The sequence below is a fragment of the Mustelus asterias genome, chromosome 23, assembly GCF_964213995.1.
Source record: "Mustelus asterias chromosome 23, sMusAst1.hap1.1, whole genome shotgun sequence".
In the NCBI taxonomy this organism is placed as follows: Eukaryota; Metazoa; Chordata; class Chondrichthyes; order Carcharhiniformes; family Triakidae; genus Mustelus; species Mustelus asterias.
In genome coordinates this window covers 49,942,577-49,963,957 of record NC_135823.1, presented here as the reverse complement: position 1 = coordinate 49,963,957, position 21,381 = coordinate 49,942,577, and the positions used below count along the sequence as shown (strand labels likewise).

The following is a 21,381-nucleotide window of genomic DNA, read 5'->3' as shown; positions in this document are numbered from 1 at the left end:
CAGACCAACTCAGCGATGAAGGACCGAATTTCCGATGTGTTTGCAGCCACCAACCCCCCCCTTCAACGCTGACAGTCACTTACCTCCCGTATGATTGGATCATCCTCTTCACTTGCCATGCTGCAATGAGGACGACAGCTGGGCCAATTCTTGGTTCCACTCTCAAGCTTCGCAACCTAAAATATTAAAGATGTATTAATGGGTACCCCAACTCTACGTCCCCCGCTCCTGTTACCCAGCCCAGTCACTAAAAAATCAACTAGACACATCACACTGACACTGAAATACAAGGCATTCAACAAGGCTTCTGGTCACCTCCCCTTTAATTCAATGTTGAATCTAGAAAAGTAAAACGGGGTCTGAATTACTCCTCGACAGAGTGGGTGTATGATTAAAATACATCGGGACAAAATGGAAAAGCTCTTTCAGTCTATATCTCCTTCCATAAGCTAGACCTGGTCCAATCAATAACACTTCTCATCTGGGTTAGGTTATGGCTCACGATTCGTACCAGGATTTGATCATAGTTACTAGGCACACATCAGTGTGGTATGAAGCACCGTCTTTCCCTACAGACGTTGAACTGTGCTTCTGTCCATCTAGACGGAAAGGATCCTGGGAGTGGAGGTCTTCCTGGATGAAAATTGGTTTCTACAACTGTAGCTTGTGCATGTAATTCATGTTATGGCTTCTGAGCATTGTACAGCATATCAGCCAGCGACGCTGAGCAAATATAATGATGTAGACTTTCCTTTACCAAGAAAGAACACAGTTACAACACAAAAACTGGTCGTTTGCCCCTGATAAATAGCTCTAATCACATCGACCTACTCTCAATCTCTTCTCCTTCATCCTCCTGTCAAAATCTAACCTGGAATGTCGACAGTTTCTCCCTCACTCACTTACTCATCCTGGAAGTGACTTCCACACTCGCTATCTGAAGAAGTTTCTCCTGTCCTCTGTTTAAAATCTTACACTGATGGCCGTATGTTCTTGACCTCTGGAAACAGCCTGTTTATATCCACCCAGCCCTCAATCAGTCATCCTTTTATCATTTGAAAGTTGGGAAGGGAGTTGAGAAGAAGGACTGCAAAGGTAGTAATCTCGGGATTGCTGCCTGTGCCACGCGACAGTGAGAGTAGGAATGGAATGAGGTGGAGGATAAATGCGTGGCTGAGGGATTGGAGCAGGGGGCAGGGATTCAGGTTTCTGGATCATTGGGACCTCTTTTGGGACAGGTGTGACCTGTACAATAAGGACGGGTTGCACTTGAATCCCAGGGGGACCAATATCCTGGTGGGGAGGTTTGCGAAGGCTACTTGGGAGAGTTTAAACTAGAATTGTTGGGGGGTGGGAATCAAATTGAAGTGACTGGGAGATAGGAGGTAAGCTCACAAATAGAGAAAGCTCGCCGACAGTGTGAGAGGGAGGATAGGCGGGTGATAGAGAAGGGGAGCGCTCAGACCGAAGGTTTGAAATGTGTCTATTTTAACGCAAGGAGTGTTGTGAACAAAGTGGATGAGCTTAGAACGTGGATCACTACTTGGAAGTGTGATGTGGTGGCCATTACAGCGACTTGGATGACTCCGGGACAGGACTGGTTACTTCAAGTGCCGGGTTTCAGATGTTTCAGAAGGGACAGGGAAGGAGGCAAAAGAGATGGGGGAGTGGCACTGTTGATCAGAGATAGTGTCACGGCTGCAGAAAAGATGGACACCATGGAGGGATTGTCTACGGAGTCTCTGTGGGTGGAGGTTAGGAACAGGACGGGGTCAATAACTTTACTGGGTGTTTTCTATAGGCCGCCCAATAGTAACAGAGATTGAGGAGCAGATGGGAAACAGATCCTGGAAAGGTGTAATAATAACAGAGTTGTCGTGATGGGAGATTTTAATTTCCCAAATATTGATTGGAATCTCCCTAGAGTAAGGGGTGTAGATGGGGAGGAGATTGTTAGGTGTGTTCAGGAGGGTTTCTTGACACAGTATGTAGATAAGCCTACAAGAGGAGAGGCTGTACTTGACTTGGTATTGGGAAATGAACCTGGGCAGGTGTCAGATCTCTCGGTGGGAGAGCATTTTGGAGATAGTGAACATAATTCTATCTCCTTTACAATAGCATTGGAGAGAGATAGGATCAGACAAGTTAGAAAAGTGTTTAATTGGAGTAAGGGGAATTATGAGGCCATCAGGCAGGAAATTGGAGACTTAAATTGGAAACAGGTTTTCTCAGGGAAATGTACGGAAGAAATGTGGCAAATTTTCAGGGAATATTTGTCTGGAGTTCTGCATAGCAACGTTCCAATAAGACAGGGAAGTTATGGTAGGTTACAGGAACCGTGGTGTACAAAGGCTGCAATGAATCTAGTCAAGAAGAAAATAAAATCTTACAAAAGGTTCAGGGAGCTAGGTAATGTTAGAGATCTTGAAGGGTATACGGCTAATAGGAAGGATCTTAAGAAGGAAATTAGGAGAGCCAGAAGGGGTCATGAGAAGGCTTTGGCAGGCAGGATTAAGGAAAACCCCAAGGCATTCTACAAGTATGTGAACAGCAAGAGGATAAGACGTGAAAGAATAAGACCTATCAAGTGTGACGGTGGGAAAGTTTGTATGGAACCAGAAGAAATAGCAGAGGTACTTAATGAATACTTTACTTCAGTATTCACTATGGAAAAGGATCTTGGTGGTTGTAGTGCGGACTTGCAGCGGACTGAAAAGCTTGAGCATGTAGATATTAAGAAAGATGATGTGTTGGAGCTTTTGAAAAGCATCAAGTTAGATAAGTCGCCGGGACCGGATGAGATGTACCCCAGGCTACTGTGGGAGGCGAGGGAGGAGATTGCTGAGCCTCTGGCGATGATCTTTGCATCATCAATGGAGACGGGAGAGGTTCCGGAGGATTGCGGATGTCGTTCCTTTATTCAAGAAAGGGAGTAGAGATAGCCCTGGAAATTATAGACCAGTGAGTCTAATCTCAGTGGTTGGTAAGTTGATGAAGAAGAGCCTGAGAGGCAGGATTTATGAACATTTGGAGAGGTATAATATGATTAAGAATAGTCAGCATGACTTTGTCAAAGGCAGATCATGCCTTACGAGCCTGATTGAATTTTTTGAGGATGTGACTAAACACATTGATGAAGGAAGAGCAGTAGATGTAGTATATATGGACTTCAGCAAGGCATTTGATAAGGTGCCCCATGCAAGGCTTATTGAGAAAGTGAGGGGGCATGGGATCCAAGGGGACATTGCTTTGTGGATCTAGAACTGGCTTGCCCACAGAAGGCAAAGAGTGGTTATAGATGGGTCATATTCTGCATGGAGGTCAGTCACCAGTGGAGTGCCCCAGGGATCTGTTCTGGGACCCTTACTCTTTGTGATTTTTATAAATGACCTGGATGAGGAAATGGAGGGATGGGTTGGTAAGTTTGCTGATGACACAAAGGTTGGAGGTGTTGTGGATAGTGTGGAGGGATGTCAGAAGTTGCAGCGAGACATTGATAGGATGCAAGACTGGGCAGAGAAGTGGCAGATGGAGTTCAACCCAGATAAGTGTGAGGTGGTTCATTTTGGCAGGTCAAATAGGATGGCGGAATATAACATTAATGGTAGGACTCTTGGCAGAGTGGAAGATCAGAAGGATCTTGGGGTCCGGGTTCATAGGACGCTCAAAGCAGCTGTGCAGGCTGAGGCTGTGGTTAAGAAGGCGTGTGGTGTACTGGCCTTCATCAGTCGAGGAATTGAGTTTAGGAGTCGCGAGATAATGTTGCAGCTAAATAAGACCCTGGTCAGACCATACTTGGAGTATTGTGCTCAGTTCTGGTCGCCTCATTATAGGAAGGATGTGGAAGTCATAGAAAGGGTGCAGAGGAGATTTACAAGGATGTTGCCTGGGTTGGGGAGCATGCCTTATGAGGATAGGTTGAGTGAGCTCGGCCTTTTCTCCTTGGAGAGACGAAGGATGAGGGGTGACCTGATAGAGGTGTATAAGATGTTGAGAGGTATTGATCGAGTGGATAGTCAGAGGCTTTTTCCCAGGGCTGAAATGGTTGCCACAAGAGGACACAGGTTTAAGGTGCTGGAAAGTAGGTACAGAGGAGATGTCAGGGGTAAGTTTTTCACTCAGAGGGTGGTGGGTGCGTGGAATGGGCTGCCAGCAACGGTGGCAGAGGCGGATTCGATAGGGTCTTTTAAGAGACTTTTAGATAAGTACATGGAACTTAGTAAGATAGAGGGTTATAGGTAAGCCTAGTAATCGCTACGGTCGGGACATGTTCGGCACAACTTTGTGGGCTGAAGGGCCTGTATTGTGCTGTAGTTTTTCTATGAAACATTTGTTACAACAACAATCTGTAATTTGCGATGAAAAAGGGCCCACATTCCTCATCTTTCTTATCTGTACTTGTTCTCATTAGGCAACATCCTGGTAAACTCTCATAACATCCTCTACAGAGATCCTTCAGTCAACAGCAGCCGAGTAACAAAAGCAGGAGAGGTGGCCTCTTGAACCTGCTCCTGGTTACTCATCAACATAAACCTAACAAAAGCTTTCAGCTTTCAGAGTTAACAGCACAGCGTTATTTAAGACTTGCATTTCTGTTGTGCTTCCCACCTCCTCAGAACATCTCCAAGTGCTTCGTAGGCAATGAAATATTTTTGAAATGTAGCCACTGTCGTTTTGCAGTAAGATCCCACCGACAGCAGCGTAATAATGAACAGGTCGCCTGTTTCAGAGATTGTCCCCGAGTGAGGGATAAATATTGGTCAGAACACGGGGTAAACTCCCCAGCCCTGCCACAAAATAGCGCCATTGGATCTTCTACATCTACCTCAGAGCACAGACCGGGCCTCTGTTTAAAGTTTCATCCAAAAGACAGCTCCTTTGACACTGCAGCATTGCCTCAATACTGGAGCTGCAGGTGACAGCCTGGATTGTGCACTGAAGTTTCTGGAGCGGGACCTGTTGAGGACGGGGTGCTACCCAGTCAGCCACAGATGACAGCGAGCTTTAGACAAGTACGATGTGCCTTAGTGTTTTTTTATGGATGCTGCCATAGTAATGAAACAGCAAACTCGAGGGTTCTGCTGCCGCGGCAGGTCGCTGCTCCTGCCAGATCATGGTACGTCAAACTCGCCTGCCTGGCATCCACTGTAACCCGTCTGCAACAGCTCTGCGACATCCGTCATCCAACTACACCTAATGCCCTCCATTTTGTCACCTGGTCAGAGATCTCTGCAGCTCTGATCAAATGATTGACATTTTATTTCCTGGATTTTCTTTGCTCTTGCATTTTCAAGCACCTCTTTATTTGTTTTATGGTCAGTGTTTGGAATTTTAAACATATGTCTCAGCATCCACATTACAAAGGCCTCTAATATTTATGGTCCAGGTTTCTGAAGAATACAGTAAAGTGGGTAGAATGTTTTAAGAATTTTTTCATTGCTATTTTCTCGTATAACACATCCTTCATCTTCACAAAATTACTTGTGACTATTTCTGTCCTCCTGACTTTGGCATCATTCCCACCATCTTCTGTTATCATTTGTGTGAAGGAGCCAAACTTATCTTCTCGTTCCAATGTCACACCGTCCACTTCAATCTAGTTTCTTCTAAAGTATTCCCTCTGACTAGCATTGTTTTTTTCTTTTTGGTGTCCATACTCAATCCATACTCCAAATTTCTACATTTTACTTAGAAACATAGAAACTAGAAGCAGGAGGAGGCCATTCGGCCCTTCAAGCCTGCTCCACCATTCATTTTTATCATGGCTGATCATCGAATTCAACATCCTGATCCCCCTTCCCCCCATATCTCTTTAGCCCCAAGAACTTTATCTAATTTCTTCTTCAAATCACACAATGTTTTGGCCTCAACTACTTTCTGTGGTAGTGAATTCCACACATTCGCCATCCTCTGGGTGAAGAAATTTCTCCTCACCTCAGTTCTAAAAGGTTCACCCCTTATCCTCAAACTATGACCCCTAGTTCTGGACTCCCCCACCACTGGGAACATTCTTTCTGAATCTACCCTGTTAGATCAAATCACTTATAAATTCTATGATATTTTGTAGAATCTGTTCTGACTCTGTGTTGTATACAGACAGTAATCTTCCTGACAGTACACAGCCTTGTGGTACTGCCCTCTTCATTTAGAACATGAATGTTTGTCCATCTTTTAGTCTGATGCTCACATTTCGGACCCAATATAGGCTCCAGATAAATCTCACATCTTTACTGTTAATGTCAGATTTCAGCAACACATCTATTAGCTCTTGGAATTGGCGTGATTGAATGTTCTGTCAGAGTCTATGAAGCATATATAAATGGTCATGTTTACTTCTAAATATTAATTGAAGATTGCTCTAAGGTTGAATAATCTCTCTCTTGTTCCTACTCCAGGTCTAATCCAGACTGTGTTTCATTGTAACATAGGAAATAGGAGAAGTAGAAGGCCATTCGGCCCCTCAAGCCTACTCTGTCATTCATTAAGATCATGGCTTTTAGCTCAGCATCATCTTCCCAAACTATCCCCTATCTAGAAATCCACCAATCTCCACCATGAACAAACTCAACGACTGAGCCCCAACAGCTCACTTCAAATGTGCTATTATTTCTATTATCATTCCAAGGTGACTTTATTGAGATACTGATAGGTCAAGTGGGCAAAAGTTTGGCAAATGGAGCATAATGTGGGAAAATGTGAAGTTGTTCATTTTGGAAGGAAGAACAAAAGAAGAGTATTATTTAAATAGAAAAAAAAACCTGTAGAAAGCTGCGACACAAAAGGGACTCGGGGGTACTAGTGTACAAAACAGAAAGCTAGCCTACAGGTACAGCAGGTAATCAGGAAGGCTAATAAAATGTTGGCCCTTACTTCAAGGTGGGGCGGCTGGAGTGTAAGAGTAAGGAAGTCTTGCTGCAACTGTATAAAGCACTGATAAAACTGTGAGCAGCTTTGGTCCCTTTATTTAAGGAAAGATATTATTTATTTTTGGGAGCAGTTCACTAGGATGATCCCTAGTATGGAGGGATTGTCTTACAAGGAAAGATTAAACAGGTTGGGACTCATTGGATTGTAGAAGAATGAGAGCTGAACTCATTGAAACATATAGGATTCTTAAGGGGCTTGACAGGGTAAATGCTGAGAGGATGTTTCGCCTCAAGGGAGAATCTAGGACCAGAGGGCATAGTCTCAGAATAAAGGGTGCCAATTTAAAACTGAGATGAGGAATTTCTTCTCTCAGAAGGTTGAGAGTCTTTGGAACTCCTTGCCAGAGAGAGCTGGGGGGGGCAAAGTCCTTTGTGTATATTTAAGGCTGAAATGGATAGATTTTTGATCAGTATGGGAATCAAGGGTTATAGGCAAAGGACAAGTAAGTGGACATGAAGAATGTCGGATCAGCCCTGATCCTATTGAATGGTGCTACAGGTTTGAGAGGCTGAACTGCCTATTCCTGTTCCTATTTCCAATTGTCTAATGACTCAGGAAGCTTATAGCTCTAAAATGACGGTAATCCACTGCTTTAGCTTTCTTAGGTAACTTAATAATGAATGTCTCAAGTCAATTAGGGTTCAGACAAGAAGAAACTAGTCCTTACCCTTGAACAGAGAGAAAATCATTGTAACTTTCTTTGCAGCTTACTGCCAGATTAGGGCTAGTTAGTAGCAGCAAATACAAGCTCAAATTCATTTCACATAGGGCGGTCACTGACAGAAAGAAAACATTCTGGCGTTCCTCAGGGATCAGTGCTGGGACCATTGCTGTTTGTAATATATATAAATGATTTGGAGGAAAATGTAACTGGTTTGATTAGTAAGTTTGCGGACGACACAAAGATTGGTGGATTTGTAGATAGCGATGAGGACCATCAGAGGATACAGCAGGATATAGATCAGTTGGAGACTTGGGCGGAGAGATGGCAGATGGAGTTTAATCCGGACAAATGTGAGGTAATGCATTTTAGAATGTCTAAGACAGATAGGAAATATACAGTAAATGGCAGAACCCTTAAGAGTATTGATAGGCAAAGGGATCTGGGTGTACAGGTACACAGGTCACTGAAAGTGGCAACGCAGGTGGAGAAGGTAGTCAAGAAGGCATACGGCATGCTTGCCTTCATCGGCCGGGGTATTGAGTTTAAAAATTGGCAAGCCATGTTGACGCTTTATAGAACCTTAGTGAGGCCGCCCTTGGAATATAGTGTTCAATTCTGGTCGCCACACTACCAGAAGGATGTGGAGGCTTTGGAGAGGATACAGAAAAGATTTACCAGGATGTTGCCTGGTATGGAGGGCATTAGCTATGAGGAGAGGTTGGAGAAACTTGGTTTGTTCTCACTGGAGCGACAGAGGTTGAGGGGAGACCTGATAGAAGTCTACAAGATTATGAGAGGCATGGACAGAGTGGATAGCCAGAAGCTTTTTCCCAGGGTGGAAGAGTCAATTACTAGGGGGCATAGGTTTAAGGTGTGAGGGACAAGTTTTAAAAGAGATGTACGAGGCAGATTTTTTACACAGAGTGGTGGGTGACTGGAACGCGTTGCCGGGGGAGGTAGTGGAAGCGGATATGGTAGTGACTTTTAAGGGGCGTCTTGACAAGTACATGAATGAGGTGGGAATAGAGGGATATGGTCCCCGGAAGGGTATGGGGTTTTAGTTAAGCCAGGTAGCATGGTCGGTGCGGGCTTGGAGGGCCGAAGGGCCTGTTCCTGTGCTGCAATTTTCTTTGTTCATTCGTTCAATCTGACTGTCACTTTAAACTTGCCTGAGAGAGAACATGAATGCAGCCAGTGATTATTACAAAACCACACTGCAGATATCGGAAATCTGACACGGAAACACTGGAGACTTGATCAAGGTATTCAACATCCTGAGGGATATGAGCAGGGTAAATAATGAGAAACAATTCCAACTCGAGAGCAACAAGAACCTCAGTACTGGTGATGAGGGCGGCACGGTGACACAGTGGTTAGCACTGCTGCCTCACAGCGCCATGGAGCCAGGTTCAATTCCAGCCTTGGGTGACTGCCTTTGTGGAGTTTGCACATCCTCCCTGTGTCCGTATGGGCTTCCTCCGGATGCTCCAGCTTCCTCCCACACGCCAAAGATCATTACAGTGCAGAAGGAGGCCATTTGGCCCATCAAGTCAGCACCGACTACAATCCCAACCAGGCCCCTATCCCCATAACCCCATGCATTTACCCTAGCAAGTCCCTCTGACACTAAATTCAGCATGGCCAACCCACCTAACCTGCACACCTTTGGACTGTGGGAGAAAATCGGAGCACCCGGAGGAAACCCACAGAGACACGGGGAAAATGTGCAAACTTCACACAGACAGTGATCCAAGCCAGGAATCGAACCTAGGTCCCTGGTGCTGTGATGCAGCAGTGCTAAATCATTGTGCCACCATGCCGCCCCTAATGTGCAGGTTAGGTTAATTGGCCATGCTAAATTGCTCCTTAGTATCGGGGGATTAGCAGGGTAAATACGTGGTGTTACGGGGATAGGAGCCAGGTGGGATTGTTGTCAGTGATGCCTCGATGGGCCAAATGGCCTCCTTCTGCACTGTAGGGATTCTATGACTTCTAAGAATTAGAAGGCACAATTTCAAAATAATTGGCCAAAAAAAAAAGTGAAGTGATACTAGTAAAAGTGAGGGGAAATATTTTCACCCAGAGGATGGCTGGAGTCTGGAATGAACATCCTGAGGTTGTGATGGAGGCAGGTTCGATCGAGGTATTCAAAAGGAAGTTGGATTGTTAACTGACAGGGAGGAACGTGCGAGGTTAAGGGGATAAGGCAGGGGAGTGGGACAGGGGAGAACACTCTTTCAAAGAGCCAGAACAGACTTGATAGGCCGAATGGCCTCCTTCTGCACTGTAAAGATTCTGTGATACTCAGCAGGTCAGGTAGCATCAGAAAGGTCACCAGCCTGAAACATCAATTCCTTTCTCTTCACAGATGCTGCCTGATCTGCTGAGTATTTCCAGCATTTTCATGTTTTTTGTTTGTTAAAGTTGCTGCAGCTCCCTGCATTTTACTGATGTTAACAATAGCTCCAGAAACAAGAGGGAACGACAAGCGATTATGTTACAGACAAATTAACAAAAGGCTGCTCTAGGAGCTGTGTTATGTTGTTGGAGCTGATTAGCATTACGCAGTAAGGATACTGATTGGAGACTGACTCCACTGAATGGCGGGTGAAAATGGGAAAACAGATGACAATCACGCAATAGGAGCTGACAGAAATGGAGAGAAGCTTTGTTCTCGGCTTTTAGATAACCAGACAGCGAGAGGCAACACTCGCAGCTAAATCAGGAATACCCAGGTTCACAATCCGCTCCACAGACTAGACTCGAGAACAAAATACTGGCCTGCACTCCTAATGCAGTGCTGAGGGAGTGTCACACTGTCAGAGGATCAGTACTGAGGGAGTGCTGCACTGTCAGAGGATCAGTACTGAGGAAGTGCCGCACTGTCAGAGGATCAGTACTAAGTGAGTGCCGCACTGTCAGAGGATCAGTACTGAGTGAGTGCTGCACTGTCAGAGGATCAGTACTGAGTGAGTGCTGCACTGTCAGAGGATCAGTACTGAGGGAGTGTCGCACTGTCAGAAGATCAGTACTGAGGGAGTGTCGCACTGTCAGAGGATCAGTACTGAGGGAGTGCTGCACTGTCAGAGGGTCAGTACTGAGGGAGTGCTGCACTGTCAGAGGGTCAGTACTGAGGGAGCGCCGCACTGCCAGAGGATCAGTACTGAGGGAGTGCCACACTGCCAAAGGATCAGTGCTGAGGGAGTGCGGCACTGTCAAAGGGTCAGTACTGAGGGAGCCGAGCATTTTCAGAGGGTCAGTATTGAGGGAGCGCCGCACTGCCAGAGGGTCAGTACTGAGGAAGCGCTGCACTGCCAGAGGGTCAGTACTGAGGGAGCGCCGCACTGCCAGAGGGTCAGTACTGAGGGAGCGCCGCACTGCCAGAGGGTCAGTACTGAGGGAGCGCACTGCCAGAGGGTCAGTACTGAGGGAGTGCCACACTGCCAGAGGATCAGTACTGAGGGAACACCACACTGCCGGACAGTTAGTACTGAGGGAGCCCTGCATTGCCAGACAGTCAATATTGAGGGAGCCCTGCATTTTCAGAGAGTCAGTGCTGAGGGAGCGCCGCACTGTCAGAGGGTCAGTGCTGAGGGAGTGCCGCACTGTCAGAGGGTCAGTGCTGAGGGAGTGCCGCACTGTCAGAGGGTCAGTGCTGAGTGAGTGGCGCACTGTCAGAGGGTCAGTGCTGAGGGAATGCCGCACTGTCAGAGGGTCAGTGCTGAGGGAGTGCCGCACTGTCAGAGGGTCAGTGCTGAGGGAGTGCCGCACTGTCAGAGGGTACGTACTGAGGGAACCCCGCGCTGCCAGAGGGTACATACTGAGGGAACCCCGCGCTGCCAGAGGGTACGTACTGAGGGAACCCCGCGCTGCCAGAGGGTACGTACTGAGGGAACCCCGCGCTGCCAGAGGGTCCGAACTGAGGGAACCCCACGCTGCCAGAGGGTCCGAACTGAGGGAACCCCGCGCTGCCAGAGGGTCCGAACTGAGGGAACCCCGCGCTGCCAGAGGGTCAGTACTGAGGGAACCCCGTGCTGCCAGAGGGTCAGTACTGAGGGAGCCCCGCGCTGCCAGAGGGTCAGTACTGAGGGAACCCCGTGCTGCCAGAGGGTCAGTACTGAGGGAGCCCCGCGCTGCCAGAGGGTCAGTACTGAGGGAACCCCGTGCTGCCAGAGGGTCTGTACTGAGGGAGCCCCGCGCCACCACAGGGTTAGTACTGAGGGAGTGCCGCACTGTCAGAGGGTCAGTGCTGAGGGAGTGCCGCACTGTCGGGGGGTCAGTGCTGAGGGAGTGCCGCACTGTCGGGGGGGTCAGTGCTGAGGGAGTGCCGCACTGTCGGGGGGGTCAGTGCTGAGGGAGTGCCGCACTGTCGGGGGGTCAGTGCTGAGGGAGTGCCGCACTGTCGGGGGGTCAGTGCTGAGGGAGTGCCGCACTGTCAGGGGGTCAGTGCTGAGGGAGTGCCGCACCGTGGGGGGGTTAGTGCTGAGGGAGTGCCGCACTGTCAGAGGGTCAGTGCTGAGGGAGTGCCGCACTGTCAGAGGGTCACATGAGCAGCCTGGGAATGGAGGGATACAAACGATTGGTCTAGTTGGACCAAGGAGCGGCACAGGCCTGGAGGGTCGAAGGGCCTGTTTCCTGTGCTGTACTGTTCTTTGTTCTTTGTCAGTACTGAGGGAGTGCCGCACTGTCGGGGGGTCAGTGCTGAGGGAGTGCCGCACTGTCAGAGGGTCAGTACTGAGGGAGTGCCGCACTGTCGGGGGGGTTAGTGCTGAGGGAGTGCCGCACTGTCAGAGGGTCAGTGCCGCACTGTCAGAGGGTCAGTACTGAGGGAGTGCCGCACTGTCAGAGGGTCAGTGCTGAGGGAGTGCCGCACTGTCGGATGGTCAGTGCTGAGGGAGTGCTGCACTGTCGGAGGGTCAGTGCTGAGGGAGTGCCGCACTGTCAGAGGGTCAGTACTGAGGGAGTGCCGCACTGTCGGAGGGTCAGTACTGAGGGAGTGCCGCACTGTCAGAGGGTCAGTACTGAGGGAGTGCCGCACTGTCAGAGGGTCAGTACTGAGGGAGTGCTGCACTGTCAGAGGGTCAGTGCTGAGGGAGTGCTGCACTGTCAGAGGGTCAGTGCTGAGGGAGTGCCGCACTGTCGGGGGGTCAGTGCTGAGGGAGTGCCGCACTGTCGGGGGGTCAGTGCTGAGGGAGTGCCGCACTGTCGGGGGGTCAGTGCTGAGGGAGTGCCGCACTGTCGGGGGGTCAGTGCTGAGGGAGTGCCGCACTGTCAGAGGGTCAGTACTGAGGGAGTGCCGCACTGTCGGGGGGGTTAGTGCTGAGGGAGTGCCACACTGTCAGAGGGTCTGTACTGAGGGAGTGCCGCACTGTCAGAGGGTCAGTGCTGAGGGAGTGCTGCACTGTCAGAGGGTCAGTGCTGAGGGAGTGCCGCACTGTCGGGGGGTCAGTGCTGAGGGAGTGCCGCACTGTCGGGGGGTCAGTGCTGAGGGAGTGCCGCACTGTCGGGGGGTCAGTGCTGAGGGAGTGCCGCACTGTCGGGGGGGTCAGTGCTGAGGGAGTGCCGCACTGTCGGGGGGTCAGTGCTGAGGGAGTGCTGCACTGTCAGAGGGTCAGTACTGAGGGAGTGCCGCACTGTCAGGGGGGTTAGTGCTGAGGGAGTGCCACACTGTCAGAGGGTCAGTGCTGAGGGAGTGCCGCACTGTCAGAGGGTCAGTGCTGAGGGAGTGCCGCACTGTCAGAGGGTCAGTGCTGAGGGAGTGCCGCACTGTCGGAGGGTCAGTACTGAGGGAGTGCTGCACTGTCGGAGGGTCAGTGCTGAGGAAGTGCCGCACTGTCGGAGGGTCAGTACTGAGGGAGTGCCGCACTGTCAGGGGGTCAGTGCTGTTGGGGGTCATCATCTTCCAAAAGTGTGCCCTCTCAGCTGGAACATTATAGGAAGAAGGGAAGTTCTCCCTGATATACTGGGCAATATTTATCCTTCAATCAACATTGTTAAAACTCATGCTGTGTTTATTATCACATTGCTGTGTGTGCTGGCTGCTGGGTTTCCCAGTGACTCGCCTCACCTTGCTAAGCTGCTGACTTTGCTGACAGTTTGGTCAGTCCCTCCCTCCTCAGCTCCATCTGATGCAATGTGAGGGCAACAAGCTGCTGCAGCCAAAGCCGCTCCCTCCGCACTCACAGGCCCTTGCTGCTTTACCTGATGCCGGTGCCCGGGAGGCAGTCCTGGCGTCCAGGCCGCGCTGACCACTTACACCATGGGGATGGAGCGGCCTCATTGGGGGTTGGAGCTCCCGGGTCCCTGGCCTGTACCGGAGAGAGCGAGAAACAGAGGCGGTCAGTACCCGCAGCAGCACAGGGAGCCGCCGCAACCCAACCCGAGGCTGCTGCCAGTCGGCCCTTGATTGGAGCCTCGCTACTCACCGCGCTCTCCAGCCACCCGCTCCCTCAGGTGGTGCCGGCGAAATGGATGAAACCAGCAGCAACCATGGAGCCGACACGTGGGCCCGACTCATAACAGCAATCCCGGCTCACAGAGACACCTGGCGGCCGGAGGACCGCATTACACCGCAACACAGAGACACCTGGCGGCCGGAGGACCGCATTACACCGCAACACAGAGACACCTGGCGGCCGGAGGACCGCATTACACCGCGGCACAGAGACACCTGGCGGCCGGAGGATCGCATTACACCGCAACACAGAGACACCTGGCGGCCGGAGGACCGCATTACACCACAACACAGAGCCGCCTGGCGGCCGGAGGACCGCATTACACTGCAGCACAGAGACACCTGGTGCCGGAGGACCGCATTACACCGCGCCACAGAGATACCTGACGGCAGGAGGACCGCATTACACCACAACACAGAGCCACCTGACGGCAGGAGGACCACATTACATAGCAACACAGAGCCACCTGGCGGCAGGAGAATTGCATTACAGCGCGGCACAGAACCACCAGGCGACAGAACTACATTACACCGGCACAGTCAACTCGCGGCCGGAGGACCACATTACACCGACACAGAGTTCTCTTGCGGCCGGAGGACCGCATTACAGCGGCTCACAGAGACACCTGGCGGCAAGAGGACCACACTACAGCAGCTCACGGAGCCATCTGGCAGAAGAAGGACCGCATTAGACCACAAGTGTCACCTTGCGGCCGGAGGACCACATTACACCGACACACAGTCATCTGACGGCCGGAAGACTGCATTGCACCAGCAGTGTCACCTGGCGGCAAGAGGACCACATTACATCGGAACAGTCATCTGGCGGCAGGAGGACCACATTACACCGGAACAGAGTCACCTGGCGGTCGGAAGACCGCATTACATCGACAAAGTTCCCCTGGCGGCTGTAGAGGACACTGTTATATCTACACCAGTTCTGTAGAAGGGTCACATGGTTTCCAAACGAATTGTTGTCGACAGATGCTGCCAAACATGCTCAGTTTGTCCGGCATTTTGTTTCATTAGAGTTCCCCTGGCAGCCGAAGAGCCGCATTACAGACGTCCCCCTAGCGGCCGGAGGACCGCTTTACGCCAACACAGTTTCCCCCCAACGACCGGAGGTTCGCATTAGAGTCCCCCTGGCGGCCGGAGGTTCGCATTACAGAATCCCCTGGCGGCCGGAGGTTCGCATTACACAGACAGAGTTCCCCTGGCGGCCGGAGGACCACATTACACAGACAGAGTTCTGGTGCTCCCATGTATCTGCTGCCTTTGTCTTTCCATGTGGTGGGGGTCATGGGTTTGCAAGATGATCAAAGATACCTTGCCAATTGGCTGCAGTGGGGTTAAAATTTCCCCCTATAGTGTCATCTTTATTTTGCAGATAACCTTTCTGTGCCCTTTGTTGGTGTGAATCCATATTTGCAAGAACCAGATTTTCTGTTAACCTAGAAAATTCCCATGATTGGTTAATTTGGTACTATTAAGAACAAATAGCAAGATTTAAATAATTCAATGAATTCAGAGATTTATAATAATAAAAAGAATTTTATTCTTACTAAACACATTCAAATTACACAAAAAACTGTGTAAACTGTCTCCATTTTATTGGCAAGTGCTTGGAGATTCGCAGGAGTGCACTGCAGTTATTGTACAATCAATGGTGCCAAGCTAAGATTAGGATATTAACACGAGAGCAACTTAATTCACAGAAAATATTTGTTAAACTATTGTTTCTTGAATTATGAGGCTAGAGAGAGTGCCTTGTGTCATTACCATCGGTCCAGTGACCCATGACTACATTCCAATTGGTTGTGCGTTAGTAGTTGTCCCTAAAAATAGGTTGTTCAATCGTTCAGTGAAGTCTTCATGCTTTCTTGGGAAGGGGTACTTTGTAGGTTACACATGGCACTTGCACTTGCAAAGCCAGGATCATGCAGAGATGAATACATTGTTTTCATACTAGGTATAGTGTGTAGCATGGGGCTCTTGGATGGGGCAAAATACTTGCTTATCAAGCAGTTATTGAAAAATGAATTGAAACCTCTGTCTTACATAGCCCAGTTGCCTTGACCATCCTTGTTACATCGCATCATTGCTGAAACTTGCACCTCTTGAAGCTAGGTGATTTTAAGGCCTTTGATGGGACATTTTTGTTCTTAGTCTAACAATTCACCTGAAAATCTCCACCTGAGGTCTTTGCCTGCCTTTTGACATAAAGATCTTCTGGCACTGTTTGAAAAGCCAACATTCTTCCCTGAACCAATAGCACCAAAATCAATGAGACACACTGATGCCACAAAATGACTGTAAAGATTACAATCATTGCACCTTCAAATCAATCACTCATTATATACAGCGCACTGAGATGCTTTGATACATTGAGGTGTTATAGCTATATAAATATTGAGCATCATAGAGTGGGGTCTGAAGAGACAGTAAAGTCCATCATGGACTTTGTAACCTCTTTGCTCTGCAGTCAGAGGCACTGGAGGCATCTGTAACCTGGTGACACAATACTGCCATTCAGTCAAATGTGTCACTGTGTTGTGCGTTTCTAAGCAAACTCAATTTGATAAATTTGCTTTTGCTATGACAGCGCCCCTTTAACTTGTAACTGTCCTGCACACATTCACCCCCCCACCCTTGCACTTTGTAAACATAACTGAAGTATCAGAATATGCTGTATTGCTGTCTCCTTTCAGGGAAGAATAACACAGTGGGACAGCATGAAAGTGCTTTTCTTAAATTCATAACCATAAAAGAGCAGAATCAGATACGATCAATAATCATAATAAAATCCCACTTTCTCTGCAAATAGCCCGAGCAATCTCGAAGAATATAAAAAAGTACTGTTAAACTCAGCCAAGTGCCTGCAAAAATACCACAGGCAGCTGATACAGATTAACACAGACCCACTACATTACAAGAATCAAAGAAGTACAGCGTAGAAAGAGGCTGTTCAGCCCGAGTTTGCACTGATTCTGATCATTCACAAAAGGAATTCAATGCAGTGGTGAAAATAAAGGAGAAGAAATTCCAAGCATTCTGCACAGGTACAAAAGGAAGACATTTGACATTTAGTAAACAATAACTTTTTTTTTTCCAACATGACTTTGAAGATTAACTGTGTGTAGGTCAACGGTTTATTCCTCCATCATGCCCCAAGCTTCCTCTGCCCGCTCGTAGTACTGATTGGCGAGTCTGCCCTTCATGTCTGCCATTGCTGCGTCTGCTGCTTCTGTGAAAAGGTCTCCTGAACAAAGCAGCATGCAAAGCACAAAGTTAAACCATGTCAGAGGTAAAACGTTGACTTGGTGAATTTAATTGATGAGCAGGATAAGTGGCTCTATGTGCCGCACCAACATTCATCGTTATCAGCTGTTCCCTGATTGAAACGCCTGTCCCAGTAAGGAGGGAAGATTCTAAGAGGGGGACAAACCAACCAGGGCTGACCAAGGAAATTAAGTAATGAAGTGAAAGAAAAAGGGAGGCAAAAGTCAGTGATAGCCATAAATTCAGAATCCAGCAAAGGAAGACTAAAAAGATAATAGAGAGGAACAAGGGCAAACTGGTGAAGAATGTACAACAAAACTGGCAATAAGAGCTTATTTAAATATAGAAAAAGGAAGAGGGAGGTCAAAGTGAACGTAGGCCCCTTGGAAAATGAATCTGGGGTCAAGGAAATGGAGGAGGAGTTACAGATATTTTGCATCAGTCTTTACAGTGGAAGATACTTCAAACATCCCATTAACACTAAAGAATACAGGGGAGGAATCAAGTGCCATCACCATCGCCAGAGAACTGGTATCAGACAAACTAATGGGACTAAAAGCAGATAAGTGCCTGATGGCTTGAATCCTGGGATCCTAAAAGCAGCAGCTACAGAGATATTGGATGCATTGGTTGTAATTTTCAAAAAATCCTTGGATTCTGGAGAAGTACCAGAGGATTGGCAAACTGCCAATGTGACACCCCTATTCACAAAGAGAGGGAGGCATAAGGCAAGTAACTACAGGCCAATTGGTCTAACATCTATTGTTACAAAAATGTTGTAATCAATTAACAAGGTAATAGCAACACATTTGGAAAATCAATCCAATCAAGCACGGTCTGTACGCCTTCTTGAAAGAGAAATTATTAGAGTTTTTCAAGGAAGTCTCAACCAGAGTGGATAGAGGGGAACCACTTACAATAGGTATTTGACCAGATACCACAGAAAAGGTTCAGTGATAAGAGCCCATGACGTTGGAAGTAGTATCTTGGCATGGACAGAGAATTGGCTAATGGGCAGGAAACATTGAGTGGGGATAAGGGGGCCTTTTTCAGGTTGGCAATCTATAACCAATGGGGTTCCACAGGGATTAGTGCTGGGACCGCAACTATTTACAATAAAGAACAAAGAAAATTACAGCACAGGAACAGGCCCTTCGGCCCTCCAAGCCTGCACCGACCATGCTGCCTGACTTAAACAAAACCCTCTACCCTTCCGGGGACCATATCCCTCTATTCCCATTCTATTCATGTATTTGTCCAGAAGCCCCTTAAAAGTCACTACCGTATCCGCTTCCACTACCTTCCCCGCAACGAGTTCCAGGCACCCATCACCCTCCGTGTAAAAAATCTGCCTCATACATCTCCTTTAAACCTTGCCCCTCGCACCTTAAACCTCTGCCTCCTGTTAATTGACTCTTCCACCCTGGGAAAAAGCTTCTGACTATCCACTCTGTCCATGCCCCTCATAATCTTGTAAACTTCTATCAGGTCACCCCTCAACCTCCGTCGTTCCAGTGAGAACAAACCAAGTTTCTCCAACCTCTCCTCACAGCTAATGCCCTCCATACCAGGCAACATCCTGGTAAATATTCATGACTTGGAGGAAGGAAGCAAATGTATGGTAGCCAAATTTGCAGAATGCACAAAAATAGGTGGGTGGAAAGGCAAGTTGTGCAAAGGATACAAACAGTTTACAAAGAGATATTGCTAGGTTAAGGAGTTACTGGGCAGCACGGTAGCACAGTGGTTAGCACTGCTGCTTCACAGCGCCAGGGACCCAGGTTCGATTCCCGGTTTGGGTCACTGTCTGTGTGGAGTTTGCACGTTCTCCCCATGTCTGTATGGGTTTCCTCCGGGTGCTCCGGTTTCCTCCCACATTCTGAAAGATGTGCTGGTTAGGTGCATTGACCCGAACAGGCGCCGGAGTGTGGCGACTCGGGGAATTTCACAGTAACTTCATTACGGTGTCAATTTAAGCCTTACTTGTGACTAATAAATAAACTTTAAGTGGACACAAAGTTGGCAGTTTAATGTGGGAAAATGTGAAGCTGTTCATTTTGGAAGGACAAACAAAAGAACAGTACAATTTAAATGGAGAAAAACTGCAGAAAGCTGCAACACTAAGGGACTTGGGGATACTTGTACATGAAATACAGGTACAGCAGATAATCAGGAAGGCTAATGGAATGTTGGCCCTTATTTCAAGGGGAGTTAGAGTATAAGAGTAGGGAAGTCTTGCTGCAACTGTACAAAGCACCGGTGAGACCCCAGGCCTTGAGCAGTTTTGGTCCCCTTATTTAAGGAAAGATTTTATTTCATTGGAGGCAATTCAGAGAAGGTTCACTAGGATGATCCCTGGTATGGAGGAATTGTCTTATCAGCAAAGGTTAAACAGGTTGGGATTCTACTCATTGGAAATTAGAAGAAGATCTCATTGAAATATATAGGATTCTTAAGGGGCTTGACAGAGTAAATGTTGAGAGGATGTTTCCCCTCATGGGAGAGTCTAGGGCCAGGTGGCAAAGTCTCAGAATAAAGGGCGCCAGTTTAAGGCTGAGAAGAGGAGGAATTTCTTCTCTCAGTGGGTTGAGAGTCTTTGGAATTCCTTGCCACAGAGCTGTGCGGGCAGAGTCCTTGTGTAGATTTAGAGATTGATGTCGGATCAGCCATGATCCTACTGAATGGCAGAGCAGCCTCAAAGGGCTGACTGGCCTACTCCTGTTCCTATTTCTTATGGTCTGTCAAGGATGGATCAAAGTCAGCTGTCATGCCCTCCCCGCTTGTTTCTTTACTCGTCTCATTATCGCCCTCTTTTGTTTTGCACCAACATCACTTTTTGCCATTTTAGTCACTTGCGTCCTCCTCCCTCTCTCAGACTCTCCCCTTTGCTCTTTCTCTACCCTGTACATGACTGAAAGCTGTTCATCTCTAGAATCTTCTAGTTCAGGTGAAATGTCATCAACTTGAAATGTTAACTCTTATTTCTCTCTCCACAGATGTGGTTACAATACAATTAGTCTGGGGCTAGAGGCAAACAAGACCAAGATGCATAACCATCTTCAAATGTGCCCCAAGCCGGAATCCCGGGCAGTTGACAGACAAAGCTGAGATTCCACAAGAGGGAAGAGGCGGAGGAGCAGAATAGGATCTCATTTCTAGCTTTTTGAACCTGCCTTGTGCACTTTTACAGATCTGCAGGCTGGCTGTTCATAAAGCCTCCAGAAAGGGTTGTTACTCCAGCAAAAACTTCCACGTTCACAAGAATATTGAACAGAGATATGCCAAATATTAAAAGAACAGTAAATGCTGGAAACACTGGTAGTACACAGCAGGTCAGATGGCATATACGAAGTGGAGAAGAATTACTTTTTGCATAGACTCTGTTTCAGAGCTCAGACTGGTGCTGAAGACAGGTCAAGACCAATCCCTTCAGCTATCCCCTCAGAAGAGCTTCAGAACTTAGGGTCTAGGCAGCCAAAGGCATGGAAACCAATTGTTAGGTGCAGGAAATTGTAGGTGCATTAAAAAACCATGGCTGTAGAAGTGCAGAATTCTTAGAGAATTGTACGGCTATAAAAGAGTAGAAAAATAGCAATTGGACAGAATTATACAGCTGATTTTGAGAGCTGGATTTGATCATCATGGGGAGACGGTGATGCAGTGGTAATGTCACGGGCTAGTAATCCAGGGGCATAGACTAATGCCCTGGGCACATGGGGCAAATCCCACCAAGGCAGCTGGTGGAATTTGAACTTTTAATATATATATATATATATATATATATATATATATATATATGGTATATAAAGCTTGTCTTAGTAATGGTGTAAGAAGTTTAACAACACCAGGTTAAAGTCCAACAGGTTTATTTGGTAGCAAAAGCCACACTGTGCACATTAAAAAGTGCACATTAAAAAGGTGTGGCTTTTGCTACCAAATAAACCTGTTGGACTTTAACCTGGTGTTGTTAAACTTCTTACTGTGTTTACCCCAGTCCAACGCCGGCATCTCCACATCATTAGTAATGGTGACCATGAAATTATCAATGATTGTCTTA

At 47.8% G+C, this 21,381-nt stretch overlaps 2 protein-coding genes across 25 annotated transcripts in view; both read right to left on the bottom strand.

Annotated features, from left to right (window-relative positions):
• The window catches only part of polr3e (polymerase (RNA) III (DNA directed) polypeptide E), a 66,408-nt gene extending 52,275 nt beyond the window's left edge, over positions 1–14,133 (bottom strand). For 2 of the 11 annotated variants that reach the window (XM_078240576.1, XM_078240577.1), the window contains exons 1-3: positions 14,017–14,111; positions 13,848–13,899; positions 84–176 (exon numbers count right to left, since the gene is read on the bottom strand). In XM_078240576.1, the coding sequence (XP_078096702.1) occupies positions 84–176; positions 13,848–13,899; positions 14,017–14,108 (237 nt within the window). In that variant the 5' untranslated portion in view covers positions 14,109–14,111. Of the gene's footprint in view, positions 1–83; positions 177–13,658; positions 13,900–14,016 lie in introns of all 11 variants that reach the window. The other 9 variants (XM_078240582.1, XM_078240578.1, XM_078240581.1 and 6 more) reach the window with 9 other exon arrangements.
• A 1,449-nt stretch (positions 14,134–15,582) lies between these two features.
• The window catches only part of eef2k (eukaryotic elongation factor 2 kinase), a 57,661-nt gene continuing 51,862 nt past the window's right edge, over positions 15,583–21,381 (bottom strand). For all 14 annotated transcript variants that reach the window (XM_078240561.1, XM_078240564.1, XM_078240560.1 and 11 more), the window contains one exon: positions 15,583–17,304. In XM_078240561.1, coding sequence (XP_078096687.1) covers positions 17,195–17,304 — 110 coding nt within the window. In that variant the 3' untranslated portion in view covers positions 15,583–17,194. The remainder of the gene's footprint in view (positions 17,305–21,381) is intronic.